General features: G+C 40.8%; 1 protein-coding gene across 2 annotated transcripts; it reads right to left on the reverse strand.

The window, feature by feature from the left end:
• Positions 1-766: 766 nt before the first annotated feature.
• On the reverse strand, positions 767-20,425 carry phf10 (PHD finger protein 10). Of its 2 annotated transcripts, XM_059566768.1 has the most exons (13): positions 20,279-20,425; positions 19,790-19,902; positions 18,452-18,582; positions 18,234-18,317; positions 12,181-12,323; positions 11,208-11,357; positions 10,879-10,988; positions 10,600-10,750; positions 8,948-9,058; positions 6,040-6,148; positions 5,556-5,744; positions 1,653-1,772; positions 767-1,172 (listed from the first exon to the last, which is right to left on the reverse strand). In XM_059566768.1, the coding sequence occupies exons 1-12, from the start codon at positions 20,348-20,350 to the stop codon at positions 1,687-1,689; spliced, it is 1,449 nt and encodes a 482-aa protein (XP_059422751.1). In that variant the 5' UTR covers positions 20,351-20,425; the 3' UTR covers positions 767-1,172; positions 1,653-1,686. The 2 variants fall into 2 exon arrangements, with proteins under 2 accessions (XP_059422751.1, XP_059422750.1); XM_059566767.1 differs by lacking the exon at positions 767-1,172 and having other exon boundaries at positions 1,500-1,772.
• Between the last annotated feature and the right edge of the window lie 678 nt (positions 20,426-21,103).

The following is a 21,103-nucleotide window of genomic DNA, read 5'->3' on the forward strand; positions in this document are numbered from 1 at the left end:
AGTAACTGCGCCCTCGTGAGGAGCACCTCTCTCTCACTCCACAACAGAAACATTATATATAAATTGATTTAAAATCTATTACCTCACTGCGATTGGCAGTAAAGGCGGCATCCATCAGTTTCCTCTACCACGTGAATGTTATGTCAAATATCTTGCATGCAAACATTAAAAAAGTCCAAATATTTTGAACGCATTTCTTACTTTACCCGGACTGTCTGAAACTCCACCGCAGATTCGCCAAAAATATATATATATACATATACATATATATATATATATACATATAAACTTTAAACTCCATCACATATGTCTCAATCATAGACTGTATAAGGTCTCAATACTATTGCATCAGGGAAAATATCCAACAAATTGGCATTTATAAATAAATTTGCTGAAAATCAACCGATAAAAAGTGAATTTAGTTAGGCTTAGCTTAATTATTACTATTTATTTTAAATATATTTTATATATCAATTTTTGTATATTTATATATTATTGTCTGCATATCAGAATCATTTCTGAAGGATCATGTGACTGAAGACTGGATTAATGATGCTGAAAATGTAGCTTTGGATTCATAGGAATAAATTACATCTTACAATATTTTACAAATATTTACAAAAACTTTTATTATTATTACTTAACAAATAAATGCAGCATTTGGAAGCAGAAGAGACTTTCAAAAACATGTAAAATGCAAATTGTATGTGTGTGTGTAGATCAATAGATAGATGATAAAAAGAGTAACACTGTGTGTCATTAGATATCTGCACACACTCATTCAAATGTTTAAACTTTATGACACCCATAAGACATAAAATAAGAAACACAATAATATACATGGACATTGAGTTTAAATTTTATATGACATGCTGTAAAAATGTATTATAACAGATCAGGGCAGCCACAGACGGCATACACTTTCTCCGGTTGCATGCGTCTACTTTTCTTCAAGGCTGACCTATCATTTTCTTTCCAAAAGAGAGCTTTTGAAAGTTACCCGATGCTGTTCTGATCAAGTTACACAACACCGAACAGCCAGACATCATCTGCGGCTCGCTCAACACAGACCCCGACTGCTCAATGGAAAGCTGCGTCCTTTGTAACGGGGCTGTCACAAGTGTCTCTTTTCTAGGAAGCAGGTTGGCGTGTCCTTTGTGGCTCATACACACCTATCAGGTGTCAGAGCAGCCGTCACAAACACACACACAAACACACACACACCTGTTAGCTGCCGCTTCACTACTGACCTCCACGTGGCATCTGCTACAAAACACAATACAACACTAAACACACAGCCCCATTCACCAGACAGAGAGAGTGGAGACGGATGACTTGTGCTGTTATGGTGTAGTTAAAACACGCCTCCTGCCGCTCCGTTAAAAATATAATTACTGCAGCGGGACATTTCAGGTATGGATTAAGACTAAGAAATAACTATTAAACTCTGGAGTGGGCAATGTCTAATACAAGTAAATCAGTAAGACACACACACACAGTCGGTTTCCAAATTTATTTTAAACAATGAAACAATACAAAAACCCTTATCTAAAGTGGAAATAATTGTACAAACCCCCCCCCCCCCCCCCCTGATATTTAATGCAACATACATAACTCAAATGGATTTCAAATAATAGAAAAGAAATTAATACCCAAGTGTTGTCAAATTGGTCCACTTTTTGGATCTTATTTAGATTTTTTGGGTGTTTTCGTTGTCCCTTTCTTCTGGGGTGTAGATAGCACTTTGCTGCATAAATCACAGACCCAGCAACCTGCGAGTAAGAGGAAAGAAAGAAAGAGTAAATAAATAAACGCATAGAATAATATGGAATACTGGTCTTTGGGACTGGGACAAAAATATCCCTTTGATGGGACACATTTATTTTCAACTTACCCTCACACTCACTCACAAAAAATATAAAATGATATATTTTTAAAGTCTATTATAATAAAATAAAATAATTCAGAAAAGGTTTGATTAAATTAATCAAAACGACTTTCAAATTTTGTCACTATATATGTTAAACTGCTTTAAACTACTTTTTCCCCCCACATCAATCTACACTCCATAATGACAAAGCACAAAACAAGATGTTACAATGTTTGTAACATCTTTGCAAATGTATTAGAAGAAAAAAACTGAAATGATTCCATTGCATAATTATTCATACACTGGTCTGGGACAGTTGAAATTTAGCACAGGAGCACTCCACTTCGAGTGGAGGTAAACTGAACTGTCTGTAGAGCTCAGAAACAGTTTTGCATCAAGCCACACATCTGGAGAAAAGTTCAGAAAAAAAATATTCTGCTGCATTGAAGGTTCACAGAATCATGTAGCCTCCATAATCTTTAATGGACGTTTCAAGTTTCAAACAACTAGGTCACTTCCTAGAGCTGGCCTCCTGGCCAAACTGAGCAATTGATGGAGAAGGGGCTGGTTACACTGGTGACCAAGAACATGACGGTCACTTTAGTTTAGCTCCATGATCATATGTAGAGAAACCTACAGAAGGACAAACATCACTCCATCACTCCACCGTTTTGGTCTTTATGGCCGTGTGGCCAAACTCAATCCTCTCTTCAGTGAAGACACATGAAAACACTTCTTTTTTCTTCATGTGAATATGCAAAAAAAAAAAAGAAAACACCTAAAGGATTCTCGGACAGTGAGAAACAAGATTTTCTGGTCTGATGAACCTCAATTCTAAGCATCATGTTTGAAGGGAACCAGGCACTACTCATCACCTGCAGAGTACCATCCCCAAAGTCAAGTGTGCAGGTAACAGCTTCATGCTGTGGGTCTGTTTTTCAGGGACTCAGAGTAGAAGAAATGCTCAAAGCACCAAAATGAGATAAAATTAAGGAAAACCTAGTCCAGATCATTCAGAAGCTCAGACTGGGCAGAAGGTTCACACTCTAACAGGACAATGAACCTAAACACACAGCAAGAGTGGTTTATAGACTCTGTGAATGTCCGTAAGTGGCCCAGCCACAGCCTGGGATTGAACCCAATCAAACATTTCTGGAGAAACCTGAAAATGTGCGTCTGCCCCCATTCAACCTGACAGAGCTTGAGAGGTGAAGACGTGTGGAGAAGAATGGCAGATCATTGCCAAATGCAGATGTGCACAGCTTGTCACATCATACCCAAAACGACTTCAGGCTGTAAAGGTGCTTCAGCTAAGTACTGAGTTAAGGGTATGAATACTTATGCAATGTACTTATTTGCAGAGTTGTAACAAATCTGTTTTGTGCTTTGTCATTATGGTGTATGGAGTGTAAATTGATGTGGGGGAAAAAAGCTATTTAAAGCAGTTTAACATAAGGCTGCAACATGACAAACCGTGAAAAAAAAGAAAATAAAGGGGTATGAATACTTTCACAAGTACACTTTTTAATAGTGCTGTCAAACGATTAATCGGGATTAATCACATCCAAAATAAATGTTTTTGTTTGCATAATATGTGTGTGTGTTCTGTGTTTATTTATTACACAAACACACACACAGCATATATTTTGATGTCTATATTTATATTCATATAATTTATATTATAAATAAATATATTTAATATATATAAAAAAAAAATTCGGATGCGATTAATTTTTATTTGGGATGCGATTACTCTTTGACAGAACTACTTTAAGTATCTGTACTTTACTTTTGAAATTTGAAAGACAAATTTCTTACTTTTCACTCCACCTACATTTCTATCAAGGTCCTCAAAGTAGAAAGTCGTTACCGTAGCAGCTTTGAAAGTCAGGTGGATTTTTTTCAGACAGTCTATCAGTAATCATTCTTGAAGGGTTATGTGAAGTAATTTAGCAGAATTTTTTTTTACACTGACCAGTTGCAAATGTGATATATATTTACAACAAATCAATAATAAATTAATATTGTAATGTATTTTGCTCATTTCTGATGCTGGATCATCAAAGGTCAGCAGCAAAGTCATTAGTTAATAAAATGGGATTAGATACATTTGTGTTGTTTACCATAATTATTAATGGTTTGCGTCATATTCTGAGTTTGCATTTCATGGTTTTAATTAAATTTTGATGAATACTAAATCTGTTTTTTTTTTTTTCAAGTGGGATGAATTAATGCACATTCACATTAAGTCTAGACGTACATCATGTTCATGCAGCGCACACAATGCCTCTGTACTTCTGATTTCTCCCAATATGGGACATACAGGAGACTTGTCATTCAATAAATGGGAAAACAAAGTAACTGGCGTTACTTATTGGAAAAAGTAACTCCGATATTTTCTTGTAAATAAAAAGTAATGCGTTACCTTACTAGTTACTTGAAAAAAGTTACCTGATTACGTAACTCACGTTACTTGTAATGCGTTACTCCCAACACTGCCTGTAAAGCCACAGAAGAGCTGTTGTGCATCTTCTCACAAAACACTAGTGTTTCCCACAGCCTTACACTCTATTCATGGCAGCGCTCCCCCGCCCCCATATATACATGCATATATATATGCTAATTTATTTTCTGCCAGCAGGAGGCGCTTTAAGAGCGGGAGAGATAGCGGTTTCTCCGGTAATGGCTGTAAAGCAGCGCTGAGCTCACAAACGCTTCCTTATCAAGCATTACATGCAAGATGAAATGAAAATGAAATCGAAAATTTTCTAAATACATTCGGTTTCCTTCTGAAATGCAGTGATATAAAAACACACGCAATGGTTTTTGATTTTGAAACGTGCATTGCTCATGTTTATTCAATGAAGTCAAAGCCTTGGCCCGCCACAAATAAATCAATGTTTGGGAAACCCTGCACTATGCTGTAGGTGTTGGAATTGAAGCAGCACTGCATCACATACGTTTAACATTCACATTTAATCATTTAGCAGACGCTTTTATCCAAAGCAACTTACAAATGAGAACAATAGAAGCAATCAGACAGCATGTACGTGGATACGTTGTTTACGTTCAGATCAAAGTGTAAACAACGTATCTGTGTACATACTTTGCATATGTTGTTTACATATGATGCAGTTCTCTCCAAAATGGCACTAAAGCTGACGCGGTGGAGCCAAATTGTACTATAGAGCCATTATTTTTGATTTCTTTGCGCACAAAAAGTATTCTCGTAGCGTTGTAAAATTACGGTTGAACCACTGATGTCACATGGATTATTTTAACCATCTCCTTGCTATGTTTCTGAGCCTTGATCGTGTAAGGATCCTCGCGGTCTATAGAGGGTCAGACAGCTCTTGGTATTCATCAAAAATATCTTAATTTGTGTCCTGAAGATGAACGAAGGTCTAACGGGTTCAGAACGACATGAGGGTGAGTAACTAATGAGAGAATTTTCATTTTTGGGTGAACTATCCCTTTAAGTACTTTTACAAGCGAGTACATCTCAAGGACACATCTGTCTTTACAACTTTCACTTGTAATGGAGACATGTTTGACCAGCAGCATCTGCACTTTCACTCAAGCAACAGAGTTGTGTACTTTGTCCACCTCCACCGTGATACCATTAGCTCAATATTGTATTTATCATATATACATTTCTGATAAAGAATGTAAGCGGGAGCCTCACCCAGAGGAATGGAGTCCATGCCCACACAGAAGGTGTGGAAACCTCGGTCACACTTGTCACAGAACATCATCTCCTCCTCATGGTGTGGCTGCTCGCACACGGTGCACGTCTTGCACTCCATACACTGCCAGGGGTACATCTTGATCTGGGACACCAGCTCCACACTCATGTCCAAGCAGGACGGGTGACCTGAGCACAAACCCAGGCCGCTCATAATCTCCACTTGACTCGCAATGTTATAAAAAAAAAAACAACAGTATTTCTGACACTTAGGAAAAGAGATATCATAACACAGTTTCTTAAATCAAGACAGCCTCCAGTGAACAGTTTGAGTTGGAGCGCTGACCGACCGTCTACTGAAGAGTTTGAAGGAATAAGAACTAGCAGTGTGGTTTTATAAGGATATTGTTAGAAATATCTGAAAGATGCAGGCTAAACTGCGAACTAAACAACTTTGCATTAGGAAGAGTGAGTTTGGACTTACCGCTGTTCTGGCACTGGGAGCAGTGGATGAGAGCCTCTGGTTTGCCTTTCCTGTTGGCCTCCTTACCCTTCTGACATATTCCACATATAGCATTGGGAATGACCTTAGGCTGCAAGGGCAGAGTAACGCTATAAACGCCAGGCAACCAAGGTCATACACACCATGTGATAGTCTGCTTGAATCAAAACCACTACGATTTTTAAAATGAAATGAGTGAAAATACTAGAGTAAACTGGGTGTAGGATCTTAGAAGATATTAAAATAGCCTAATATTAAAATTTCATGAATAGTTAATGCATAGAAATGTATAAATACACAAGCAACAAAGACAAAAAATAAATAAATCTGATATATAAATACATACATACATCCGTAGCACAAGCCAATTTGAAAGAGTAACACAAGTGCATAAAAAAGTCAAAACACCAAAATATCACACAAGATTGTGTTTCACTTTCATTCAGTGCTCACAGCCATTAAGAAATCTCTCTACAGTCTAATGTCTTTAAAACCTCTTTATTCAAAAGGTTACTCTAAATACTGACATGTCAAAGGCCCTACCATAAAAACCATTCAACTGAAAAGAGCAGTGACAACATTGTGGAAAACCAAACTAATAATGTCAAGAGACAGGCCAGACTACAGGAGACACGTTCAGATGTTAGTGAAGCTCACGGTTATGTTAACAGATGGACAAAACCCTTCATTCTGTCAAAGTAAGAAAACACCAGCTGAAATAAGTGCATTACATCTTCAAAAAACACACACAACAAGAACATTTAAATGTTGTTCAACCACAAACACTCTTAACAAGACTCGAGAGATTGCATAAAAGAGGGATGGAAATCAGCAAATAACACAGTGTACAGTGAGAGGACCAACAGAAGCTGTACCTACCGTCTTTCACATGTGCTGCAATGATTTATGACTAAAACACCACATTCAGATTAGATTAGCATTCCTCGTTTGGTTTCAAGTGGAACTAGGAAGTGTTTTCAAATGTCCAGAACGCTGTACGCTACACTGTTGTCACGTGACGTTATACAGTTACATATGAGTGCCGTATAGTTCTCATCTCGCAAAAAACTGGCTAATTACATTTTGCGTAAATAGAATAGTAGTGTGCTATTCAGAAAATAGAGTGGGACAGTTTCCACCGCCAACACTTCCAGAGATAACAGAACTACAAGGGAAACCAATAACGGAGACGGGGCTAAAATAAGCCGTTAAAGCTGGGGAGTATTTTAACATTGCTTTAAACAGTCCAACAAATCATGCAAACACTTCTTCCAAAAGAAAAAAAAAGAACCTTTTCAATCAAAAATACAAAAACTTGTCAGAAACAATGTAACTACAGCACAAAGCATAATTTAAGTAAAATGCAAGCAAGTTGCTAAATAATTTCTTGCATTATAACACTGCCAAATTACTGTTAGTTGTAATTCACTTTGTGGAAATGTTGTTTTGTATTGTGGATAATTTGTCATGTGTAAAGGTAAACCTTTGGTTGATCCAGCAAGCATTTTAACAAGAAAAAAAAGCAACTTACACAATTTAATAAGAGTAAATCAAAGGAAACACAGATATCAAGCATATTTAAGGTGCCCATAGAGTCAGTGTAGAAACCACTGATAAATTCAGTTTGACAATGTGAAACCAAACAATAGTTTGATAACCATTTCATGCCTGAAAGAGAGTAATGCATCACTAGTATGATAAATAAAACTTTAAAAGTGCACTCAGTAAGTTTACTTTAACCGTTAAAGACACAGTTAAACTATATTAAAGGAATATGACTTGTAACCACACAATGAAAGTCAATGAGTCGAAATTTGGGTGAACTACCCCTTTAAGACTAAGCGCCCATTAATTATATTTTACAATAGTCTAAATAGTTATGAAGACATAACTTTGTGTGGTCCTTTTATGATGTTTTAATGGGGTCAGAATTGTTTAGCATTTTTAAATAAATTGTTTATAATTCACAAATAAATATAAAAGGTTTGACAAAAGATAAAGCAATGCACAAATAAATAGAATAATATGCAAAAATATATGTTAGGAGTCAAAAAAATAAAAAATAAAAATAAAAATGAAAATCACAAATAAGTAAATTGGACATTTACAAACATATTACTTATTTGTGAATTTATTTCATTCATATTTTGGCTTATAGTCAATGCATATATGAACTGCTACTTAGTGGAAAAGAGTTTTGAACATGTGCTTTGAGCACTGCAAACGTGCTTGGTGCTTCGTTTATTGCTATTAGAAACTTGGTTGGGTTGCAAGAGTCTGCATCAGCCATTCTCCCAAAAGTCCTATTCCATTCTTTTTTTCTTATGACTATACATCTGTAAACCAGAGAAAACATTACTGAGTGCACCCTTAATATTTCTTCAATTGTTTCATATCTATGGGTTATTAACACTTTCTTTTAGTGTTTAGCAGCCCTTCAGTTTAACCGACAGGCAAGCTGGCAGGTAGAGAGATAAATAGAGGAATTTTAAGCTATATGAAATACTGTTATTTTTATAAGGGTATTTACCTTCACAAGCGCATCACACAGCAAAACTAACGGCAGTAACACACAGAAACGTTATTGCTCCAAAGGTCTGTGCAGAACACAGGAACTGTCACTGGGTTTCCCGGCACGGAAAAAATGGGTGCCGTTCTTCAAACGGAAAATAAGTTCCATGACACGTGCAGTCCTGATCTATGACCACCAGGGGCAGTGTGTGTTGTGTGTGTGTGTGTGTGTGTGTGTGTGTGTGTTTGGATAAGGTACTGATCAAGTCAGAAGAAAGAGGACTTCTCTGCTGAAAGTGCTGGAAAAGAGGAGTGGCAAAAAGGGGAGAAGAGAGGTGTTGGGTTATTTTAAAAAAGATCAGGGGCTTTTTTCTTCTACCTTGTACCCAGGGAGAGATTTGTGTTGGATGGTGCGAGGAGGGCCGTCTTTGCTCTTGACTTTGGATTGAATTCCGCTGTCTTCATCCGAAGTGTTTCCTGATGAACTGTCCTGAGAGTAAACATGAAATAAAAACATTCATTTTATACACTTCCTATTATCTGCGAGTTGTAATGTTAATTATAATCAGGGGTGCACACATGTTTTTCATCCTGGTTCTCACTTCCTCACAGTGAACATAGTGTGACCCATTAAATATATATATAAATAATAGTGGGGCTGTTAAACGAATAAATCGCATCTAAAATAAAAGTTTTATTTTGTTTACATAATATATGAGTGTGTATTGTGTATATTTATTATGTATACATAAATACACACACATGCATGTATATATTTAAAAAACATTTAGTTAATATATTAAATAATTATATATGCAATATACATTTTATTAATATTAACATATACATGTAAATATTTTCAAAATATAAACTACGTGTGTTAATTTATATATACATAATAAATATACACAGCACACACACACATATATTATGTAAACTAAAACTTTTATTTTGGATGCGATTAATTGCAATTAATCATTTGACAGCCCTAAATAAGTGATAAAAATATTATTGCAGTTATTTATTATATTTTGTTTTATAAAAAAGTAACAAAATAATAAAATGTGATACAATAATATTTAGTATTAAATAAAAATACAATTATTTTATAGTAAACTTAAAATGCTAATATTCACTTTTTTATATGAATTTTCATAATTTTCACACTTGGAATCAGCAAGCTTTTATTTTGGCGTTTAACAGCAAGTATATGCGCTGCCAGGTTTAGCGCAGTGTCGCCAACTTAGCAATGTTGATGCTAGATTTAGCAACTTTTCAGACTACCCTAGCAATCTTTTCTTTAAAAACACCTAGCAACAAATTTAGCAATAATTTAGCAATTCAAATGAAACAGGAGGCACTCATTTTACTCTGAATTACACATACAAAATAGGAAATTGTCTATCAGATCGCAGAACATGCAACCAAAGTTGCTAGTTGCAACTGTTTAATCATAAGTGTTCATTTATAATAACACCTTGTTATTAGTTTGTACCTGCACTTGTTTACACAGCGCATGTATTTTAGCGGTTTATACTTTGTTTAAATAAGTTTGCGTTTTTTGGTCACACTTTAGTTTGGGTTACTATTAACCATGACGTTTGCATTAATAAACTCCTAATTTCCAGCTTAATATTAAAAATAGTAAAGTATAGGTATGGGATCTAAAATACGGTCATGCAGAATAAAGCATTTAATTTGTGCTTAATAGAAGTACTAATAAACAGCTATGCTATAAATATGCACGCTAATAAGCAACTAGTTAATAGTGAGAATTTGTCCTTAAAATAAAGTGTTACCAATAGTTTTAGCACACACTAATAATACTTGTCCCAGCCTACATTTTTTTCTCTTTAAATATCACTTTGGATTTTTGGAAATGATCCTGAAAGCAGAAGGTATTGCAAACACTGTTTTGGGAAACATTAGGAAACATGCCCAGATTGCAGAAAAATCTTAACAGTTGTACACAAATATGAAAGCAACTGTGATGATTTATTAGCAGCAGGCACTCGCATGAAATCAGCTTACCGAGGAAGCTTTATTTTTTTTGCCGTCTTCTTTACCATCCTCCCCATCATCTGAATCCCCATCACTGTCCAGGGCAGGCAGCTCCGGGTCCAGTGGAGGCTCGAAGAGAGCGGTGTTCAAGGGCAAGTAGCGGAGCTCATTTGGAGAGTACCTACAGATGTGGATGGGCGAGAGAAGCCCAGTCAGAGCACTGAACCAATTCAAGCAGATTGGCGGCTACAGTAAATCAGAGACTCAGGAGGCTTTTGCTGTAATTAAATCATTTATTACAAGACTCACCTTTTGTAGAACTCTTGGAACTGGCCCGAAATGAGGGCAACTGGGTACGGACCGGTCTTGGTTCTTTCTGGAGGGAGGACTTTGTATCGTCCTTGAGGCACTTGAATAATCTACAGGTAAAAGAGAAAATGCAAACAAGCAATGAGAAATAGAAAAAAAAGCATGTTTTTAAAATCATGCCAACGTGAGATATAGTGCTATCAGAGTCACTGCAAAGGTGTTTCCAGGCTATTGGTAGGAACGTCCCTAGGTTTTCTGGGTGGTGAAAAAGTTTTATATGCATTTCAATCAATCAGGTTATTAGATTAATGAAGAGGATCATATCTTACATGTGTTTGGAGGTCAAAATAAGCCCTCCTCTCCTCCATCCGCTCTCGGTTGAAATTACTGTTGAATTCAGCAGCTTTTTTCGCTGCTTTCTTTATGTACTCGGGCACTTTACTGGCTTCAACCTTTTGGGGATTCTGTTGCTGCATTTGCTAAAAAGAAAACAGTCAGTCCAAACACTCACAGACTTTTAGCCAATGTTTTTCACTATTTAGATTAGATTCAACTTTATTATCATTATGCAGAGTACAAGTACAGCGCTAATGAAATGCAGTTAGCATCTAACCAGAAGTACATAAAAGTGCAGAGTAAGTGAAGCTACGATATACAGAATGTACAGTGGAGTTGCTATATACAGGATTGAGCAGAGTATATACAGAATATAAATAGGAATGCAAATGTAGGGATTGTATGTACATTATGAACAGAGCAATGTAGGATTATATAAACATTATGAACAGCAGCAACGTAAGAACTGTGGTAATAAATATAGTTGGATGAGTGTGCAAAAGTATTGTTAAACAATGTATTCTATGCAAAATAACAGTAGTGCAATGATATTTTTATAGAAATAGTTTACTGTGCTTTGTACAGTAACAACTTTAGACAGTTTATAGTGTAATAGCTTTGACAATGTGCTTCCTGTGCAAAATATGAGTAGTTCAAATAAATGTATGTAAAGTACTGTGCAGTAATAAGGCAGAAGAAATCACTCATGCACATGATTCTTCAGAAATCACTCTAATATACTGATTTGCTCCTCACGAAGCATTAATTATTATTATTATTATTATTAGTGATTTTGAAAACAACTGCGCTGCTTAATATCTTATGCAAACTAAAACGCGTGAAAAACCATTGTAAAAAGCATTTTTGATCAACAGAATGCATCTTTGCTGAATAAAAGTTTTAGTTCTAAATATGAAAGATGAATATGTACATTCTATAATAAATAAAAGAGTGTGTGTTACTCACCGCACTCAGAGTGCTCACAGAGTATTCTTTAGTGATCCGCTGGCGCTCTCGCTCCTGGAGTATGACAGAGTACTCTGCATGTTTGCCTGGATACTCCTTGATCATCAGATCAATGACTTCATCACTGCGCAGAGCAGTGAGACCTGTACGAGAAGAGAGGAATCCTTGCATTTAGACTCTCACAACTTCACATCACAACTACTACAGCAATGACACGTGGAGCAAATTATGAATTAAACCACGTTTCAGTTTACGCATATTTTCAGGGTAAGAATAAAGTCAGTTTTAATAAATAATAAAATTATTATTATTATTTTTTTTTTTATACATTCAAGATATAAAAGAAACAGAAATGAGAAAACGTCTCCGGTTACTCACGTAACCTTAGTTCCCTGAGAGGAGGGAACGAGACATTACGTATGGGGAAATCCATTTCCTCGAAATTATGAAGTCTGATTGAATAACTCTTTTGCTTGCAAATAGCCAATGGCGCCCTCGCCTTCACCTGATTGGCTGACAGCCATCAATATAGGTGACGGCGGGCGCCAAAAACCTCAGAATCTTCGACTGAACGAGAGTTATGAGGCTGGAAGGTTTTCCACACGGCAGGTTACGTAATGTCTCGTTCCCTCCTCTCAGGGAACTAAGGTTACGTGAGTAACCGGAGACGTTCCCTTATCGAGTCGGTCTCTCGACATTACGTATGGGGAACAATAAAACCCCCGCCGTGTGGGAAATACTGTCCTGCCCAGCTCACATCGAGCCACAGAAGAGCATACACTAGTTCTTACAGCGCATTAGCTCTAGATCGGGTACCGGACCTGGTTGAAACCCCTTTTAACACAGAGCCAAATCAGCTCTTACACCATCGTAACCCAGTGCACCCAGATAAGCAACACTGGTGTGATATGGGGAAAAGGCAGCAATATCTTGGTGCTTGGGAATACACTGCCGGCTTATAATGCGGGCAAAATAAAGGTGCCACACTAGATAGTGAATGAATACCTTAACCGCAGCTATTGCTAAAACAACTGACGCTGTCTATATGACCTGGTCGAAGCCATGGCTAGTGCACGCGCCGGGCAAGGCGTGCCATAAACTAGTCCAATGACTGCTCAACTCCCTCCTCCTGCACTGACAGCACATGTGATGCGAACGAGGGAATGTCCAATTTATAGAATCTCGCAAACGTGTTGCGAGACGACCAGCCCGCTGCGAAACAAATGTCCTGAATAGACATGCCTTTCGCCCAACTCCATGACGACGCCAAACTCCTTGTGGAGTGGGCGTGCACTCCGATTGGGCAGGCAGTTCCCCGGGAAGCATAAGCTAGTCGCACAGCCTCCACTATCCAGTGTGATAGCCTCTGCTTCGACAGCGCGCTGCCCTTCTTGGCACCCGCGTAGCAGACGAAAAGCTGGTCTGAAGTTCGAAACTGGCTAGTTCTGTTCACATAAGCACGTAAGGCACGCACGGGGCACAAAGCGCACTTCTGAGACACTGAATTACTGTCCTCCTCGGGGCAAAATGCTTGAATTGTAACTATCTGAGCTCTGAACGGCGTTGAGAGTACTTTAGGCGAATAGCCGCGTTTGGGTAAAACTCTGACCATACAATCGTCCGGTCCAAACTGCATACACGCGCTGTTCACTGACAGGGCATGCAAGTCTCCCACTCGTTTCCCGCAAGCTAGCGCGAGCAGTAGCGCCGTCTTAAATGAGCACTTTAAGGTCGCTAAACTCGGCTGGTTCAAAAGGTGGGTCGGACAGCGCACTAAGCACTAACGACAGGTCCCAGACCGGCATCTGACGAAGGCGGGGTGGATTAAGCCGCCTAGCTCCCCGAAGAAAACTCGTTCTAGCAAGTCACGAAAAACGGCGATAGCGGCCACGTAGACTTTCACTGTAGATGGGGTACTGCCAGCATCCAGACGTTCCTGTAGGAAGGTCAGAATAATGGAGATATCGCAACTGCTGGGGTCTTCATTTTTGTCAACACACCAGTTAGCAAATACTTTCCACTTCAGAGTGTATAAACGCCTCGTGGAAGGGGCTCTAGCCTCTGCTATTGTCTGCAGCACTCGCTGATATACTCCACGCTGATCTGCCACACATGCAGGTCCCAAAGCTCTGAGTTGGGGTGCCATATGGTGCCCCTCGCCTGGGACAAGAGGTCCCTTCTCGGCGGGATCCGCCACGGGGGAAGCCGCGACATGTTCACCAGTTCCGGGAACTATGGCTGGTTGGACCATTTGGGTGCTACCAGGATCAACGCACATCTCTCCTCCCTGATCTTTTGCAGCACCAGCGGCATTAACTTGACTGGGGGGAAACCATACTTCCGTCCCTTGGGCCAGCGGCTCGACAGCGCGTCTCCCCCCAGGGGGGATGCTGTCAGCGAGAAGTACAGAGGGCAGTGGGCGTTCTCTTGCGACGCAAAGAGGTCGATCTCCGCTTTGCCAAACAGATTCCAGATCATATTTATCGTTTGCGGATGGAGCCTCCATTCTCCGTGTACAATGCCGTCCCTGGACAGCATGTCGGCGCCGCAATTCAAACTGCCCGGTACGTGCACTGCTCGAATCGACAGAAGTACCCTGTCCGTCCATAACAGCAGCTGTCTCGCTAATCCCTGCAGGGATCGCGAACGTAAACCTCCCTGGCGATTGATGTACGCCACCACCGCCGTGTTGTCCATTCTGATGAGAACATGACGGTGTTTCACAAACGGAAGGAAACTCTGCAGCGCTAAATGAACCGCTTCCATCTCCAAGCAGTTTATGTGCCAGCGCGTCTGGTCCCCTGTCCACGTACCGAATGCTGGTCTGCCATCGCATAGGGCTCCCCAGCCTGATAGTGAAGCATCCGTGGTGACCACTACACGTCTGACCACTCTGCCCATAGCAGCACCCTGCTCGAATATGGTCGTGCCGAACCAAGGCACCAGAGTCTCGAGACATGAACGCGTTATTATAAGGCGTTCCGTTCCCGCTCTCCACGCCCGCGGCTTCACTCGGCTCTGTAACCAGTGTTGAAGCGGTCTCATGTGCAACAAGCCCAGTCTGCAGACGGAGGCTGCGGCCGCCATCAGACCGAGCAGCCTCTGAAACGTTCTTAAGGGGATAGCTCTGCCTTGAACGAAGAGGGCTAGTGTATTGTGAATCGACTGGATTCTCGGCTCTGACAGCTTCGCGATCATAGTGCGCGAGTCCAGTATCATACCCAGGAATGTGATATATTGGCGCGGCTGCAGCGTGCTCTTCTGAATGTTCACAGACAGCCCCAAACCTGTCAGATGGGCGAGGAGTCTGTGTTTGTGTTCCTCGAGAGTGCCTCTCGACCGTGCGATGACTAACCAGTCGTCGAGATAGTTCAGTATGCGCATTCCACTGAGCTTCAGGGGAGCGAGCGCTGTATTCATGCACATTGTAAATACACGGGGAGCCAAAGCGAGCCCAAACGGCAACACTTTGAACTGGTACGCCAACCCCTCGAATGCAAAACGCAGGAAGCGCCTGTGATGTGGGGCTATCTGGATGTGGAAGTATGCATCCTTTAGATCCACTGCAATGAAGTAATCGTCGGGCTGAATAAGCGCGAGGATCTGCTTCACAGTTATCATCTTAAACGTGCGTTTCGCGAGCGCTTTGTTCAGTAATCTTAGGTCTAAGATGGGGCGCATACCTCCGTCCTTTTTCGGAACTAGAAAATATCGGCTGTAGAACCCTGAATTTCTCTGTTCCTCGGGCACTATCTCTACTGCTTGTTTGGCCAGGAGAGAGGATATTTCTGCTCGTAGCAGCGGGGCGCTCTGTTCTGATACTTCTGTCATAATCACACCGCCAAAGCGGGGTGGTCTGCGAGCGAACTGGAGCGTATAGCCGCGTTTTATCGTGTTGATCACCCAATAAGATGCCGCGGGGAGCATGGCACACGCGCTCAGATGACTCAATACAGATGGTATTAATGCATGCTGCGGCGGGGGCTGCGCGCCAGCCACCGGGGAAGCATTGACCGCTATATGAATGGCAGGTGACTCGTCCACGGCTTCTTGCACGGGAGCATACAAAGCCACCTCCTCGGGTTTCCCCGAGCTTCCGCTTTGCGAAACGTCTCTCGGGGGAGAGGCTTCGCTTATGTAGCGGGTAATAGTAGAGGGAAGAAGAAAGCTCTTTTGCTGAGGCATGTAATGCATGTTTATTGAAACAGAACACAGCGGTTTCATTATCACAACATTCACATCGTTGACGAACTCTGGGCGGGAACACGCACTCTTCGCTGCGGGTCCGACGAACACGCCCCGTGCTCTCTTCCCCCTGGCACGAGCATCAGGAACACTGCTCCTTCTTGCCCGCCGGGCGCCCTTGGCTGCTAGAGGCCGGTTTAGCGCCAAAACGGGGCTTCCTGGGCTGCCTCTGGCGGAACGGTGGCTCTGGCTCACGACGCTCGGGAACGCGCGCCTGGTATATCCCGCCGGGCGCTGCGCTGAAGAAGACCTGGACCTCGCTGCAGGGGGGGCTTGAGACCGTTTCAGCAGGAGATGAGGCATCATCTTAGACTGCTTGACGGTCTCGGCGTATTTCTCCGACAGAGATTCCACCGCGACACCGAAAAGACCGGTGGGGCTCACCGGTGCATCTAGGAACTGCCTCTTTTCGGCATCGCGCATGCCAGACAGCGTCAGCCACAGATGGCGATGCAGGACCACAAGGCTGCTCATATTGTGGCCGATTCCCTGCGCGACCTTCTTCGACGCCGCGAGAGCTAGATCCGCCGCCGTGCGCAGCTTCCTGAGCGACTCTGGGTCCGGGCTTCCCTCGTCCAGGGACCCCAGGAGCCGAGTTTGGAAGACCTGCAGGATTGCCATCGTGTGGAGGGCAGATGCTGCATGTCCAGCCGATATGTAAGCCTTCTCGGCGATGTGAGCAGTAGCTCGACATGGCCTAGAAGGCAAAGAGGCGGTTTTCCAGCCGGGAGAAGACGCCAGGTGGGCCGCGATAGCATCCTCGACGGGAGGCGGTCGCGCGTATCCCAATTTCTCCGCCCCTTCCACCGTCGTCAGCAGCTGGGTCCCCTGTGCATGGGCTCGGGCTGAGTAAGGGGAGCGCCATGACCGGGTGACTTCCTCGTGGACCTCAGAGAAAAAAGGCGCGGGTCTCTGCGGGGCTTCAGCCTGGCGGCCCGCGCCGAGGAAGGAACCGTCCATCCATCTCTTAGACGGCAGCTCCTTGGGGGCTGTCCACTCCAATTCCATATCTGCCACCGCCTCCGTGAGGATCGTCATAAGCTCGGCATCCAGCGATGTGGGGGCAGCTTCAGACGGGGCCTCGGAACGACGCTCCCGGGTCTGAGGCATTAGTAGAAATGGCGTCATCCTCGTCATATCCAAACGAGACCATTTCCCACGCTTCAAGTGGAGGGCGGTAACTGGCCTCAGAGTATGAGAGGGGATCTTCCACGTGAGGGTGGCGTGAGCGTTGGGCCGACGCCAGTACCTCGACAGAATCCGTCGACGGAGCTCTCTGCAGTCTCCCGGTTCGCGGCTCGACGGCGGCGGACGGGGGAGAGGCAGGAGATACAGGGCCACCGTTGCGGGTAACGGCCAGCCTTGCACGAAGGATCTTGATGGGAAGCTCCTCACAGGCACGACATCCCGAACCTTTGAATGCCGCCTCTGCGTGAGCCCGACCCAGACACAGCACATACTGCTCGTGTGCGTCCGGGAAATCAATGGGCCCACCACACATGCGGCAAAGAGACATTATAAGAGAAAAATCACCGGAACGCGAGAGGGGATAATTTTCCACAATTTTCCGCTCTGTATGCGTGAATCCACGGCGAAACCAGACTCAAGTGAAGAAAAAAGATTCTGAGGTTTTTGGCGCTCGCCGTCACCTATATTGATGGCTGTCAGCCAATCAGGTGAGGGCGAGGGCGCCATTGGCTATTTGCAAGCAAAAGAGTTATTCAATCAGACTTCATAATTTCGAGGAAATGGATTTCCCCATACGTAATGTCGAGAGACTGACTCGATAAGGGAACCTGAATTCTTACCCAAAGTGCACTGTGTTTCTGTAATGACATTTTGCTCTCTCAGATAAAGTTTTTCTTTGTGAGACAGGTCTCTTCTTTCCAAATCTGGTATGAAGATGAAAAAAAAAAATACAATACAAAAATTCAATAGTAACTGAATGTGTCAAATTATAACCACTATTTGACCGATAACATGAAAACTCGATTCAGTTTCCTCTGCAGACAGTTATTGTTCACACCTGGATATTTGCGCTTGAATGACGTGACTCCCAAATACTCGCTCACTTGTTCTTGTAACATGTAATACTCCCCCGTGTCGTCCGGAGGCCACTTGTATTCTGTCAGATTCTCAGCAGGAAAGTATGTAAGTCTGTAATGAAAGAGAACGGCTCTATGCACAGTCAAAGTATCAATGTGTCAGAGTAAAGAGGATAAAACAGTTTCGGCCAGCCAATAAAGCCATCAACAGATGACGACTGTGGATTCATAGAAATACTGGAAGCTACATCAGTGAAAAACAATGGTTAAATAAATAATGTAAAATGAATATATTAAACAAAATAAATGTTTTTGTTTACATAATGTATATGTGTGCGTGCTGTGTATATTTATTATGTATACATAAATACACACAGATACAGCATATATTGTGAAAATATTTACATGTAGAGATTTATATGAATAAAATGTATATTATATATAAGTACATTAATATATAAACGTAACATTTTTTTAAATATACACATGCATGTATGGATAATACCTCAATTGCATATAATCAATTATTTTGGGGTAGTATGTTGATATTTACTAGGAGTAGGAGAAAAAAAATTATTCTCTGATGCATCGCGATTCTCTCTTCAACGATTCTGAGCTTGTTTATTTTTCCAGATGCTGCGGGCTTCATTGCACAGAATTTGCGCTGTGAGACACATGCACATTTTTTGACTATCTGTGCTTCCACCCGCCATGTTTTTCTTTAGATATGCTTTCATTTCTGCCGTTTGGAATGCGGTACTATTAGATGCATGAAGCTCGCGCACTGACAGACTATCATGTCAGCTTTGTGTTTGTTGTCCAGAAGCGCAATTGCGGCTCCGGTTAAATGCATTTGCATTTTCAGATACTTTTATATTAAAATTGATGTACACAAAGTCAGTTATGTTTTCAGAGCAGGACAAAAGATCTGATATCGAAATAGATCTGTGCTTGAATGCAGCCTGTTAAAGCGGCCACTTTCTATGATCTCATCAGTAATAATGGCAATAAAGGGCAATAATGCTGAGGAAAAAATTAAAATCCTAAACTACTGTCTGTACACTTTCGGACACTTAAAGAACACTTATTTTAAATAAGTAATTGTTCAAAAAAATACAAAATAAAGTTAATTTTGAACCAAATACATTTTATATAATATTTACCCTCTTCACCTAGGTGTCTTGCTTTAAAAGGAATGTAGAGATCAGCATGCGCAAGAGTAAGAGTGAGTGCACTGATCTGAGTCACACAGATCAGCAAGTGTGTGTTGATCTATAATAGAGTCATATATAGATCAGTGAGTGTGTGTGATCTCTCACCCCTGCTGTAGCTCGTGGCTGGATGTGTCGCAGCTCCTGGAGCTGTCCCCGGAGCCCATCCTGCGTCTCTTGGGGGCTTGACTGCCATCACTGGAGTTCTCCTCAATGTCATCCTGTTTGAAGGGTCAGAAATATGATTCTGTCAAGGATTTTTCAATCTGGATTGAGTGATATTATGTTTAGAAGGGCTACCTAGGTCTGAAGCCCATCAAATCATAATATGAAGCCTTGAAAACTATCAATTACTGTCCAAAAACAGCTAGGAATACACAATACATTTATTTTAAAAGCATCATTTCTCAGAGCATCGTCTGTTCAACTATATCTTTAGCTCCATCGGCTAGCAGGCTAATAGTAAATAAACAAAGACGACCGTTGCACACATTCGCGCTATTATAGACGCAGTTACTGCACAGATGTATGCCTTACAGACTACAGTGGTATAAGTGTTGTCTGTGCGACAAGATGTAACCCTAAACACCCACAAACCTTGACAGACTGCGTCCCAGGAGTCGCGGGATTGCTATCGCAGGGTCTCGGTGAGAGAATAACCGCTGCCATGTTGATGTTCTGCTGATGAAAGAGCGTCACATTCCGACCGGAAACCAGGAGCGCGAGGAAGCGTTCCGAACATATGAACGCAACACAAACAACACACACTGCGTCACACACTGAGATAATATATTCATTTAAAGATTTCATATCGAAAACAAGATTTAATTTCAATAAATTTATTATTTACAATTTGAATCACTTTTAATTGGAAAAATATATACTTATATTATATGAAATATGTGTTACGTGTTTGAATAATTAATTGAATAGACATAACTTTTTATTCATTTATTAATCATTTATTTATTAATTATTATTAAAGTTTCATTTAAATTGAGTTTTTTTCTTTCATTTAAGTTTTTATGTATTTATGTAAATGTCTTTTAAAGTGAAACAATAAATGTCTGGTAATGTCTTCTTGTGTCTTGGAGCATCCTGTTGAGTTATTTTTATTTTATATATTATTATTTAATATTTTACATTTACATTTAATCATTTAGTAGATGATTTTTATCCAAATAAACTTACAAATGAGGACAATGGAAAACAGCAACAACAAAAAAAGAGAACACACACATATATATACAATAAATAAAAATAAAAGAAATAGGCTTTTTTGAAAGAAAACAAGCAGTTAGAAAACAAATAGACTGCAAGTCTTAAAGAGTAAAACAAACAGATTCACAAATATCTTGAATTGTTGTGTATTTTTCTACTACATAATGACAAATTATTATAGAAAATAAAGTGTTTACTGCA

This window comes from Carassius carassius, chromosome 14 (genome assembly GCF_963082965.1).
Source record: "Carassius carassius chromosome 14, fCarCar2.1, whole genome shotgun sequence".
Taxonomy (NCBI): Eukaryota; Metazoa; Chordata; class Actinopteri; order Cypriniformes; family Cyprinidae; genus Carassius; species Carassius carassius.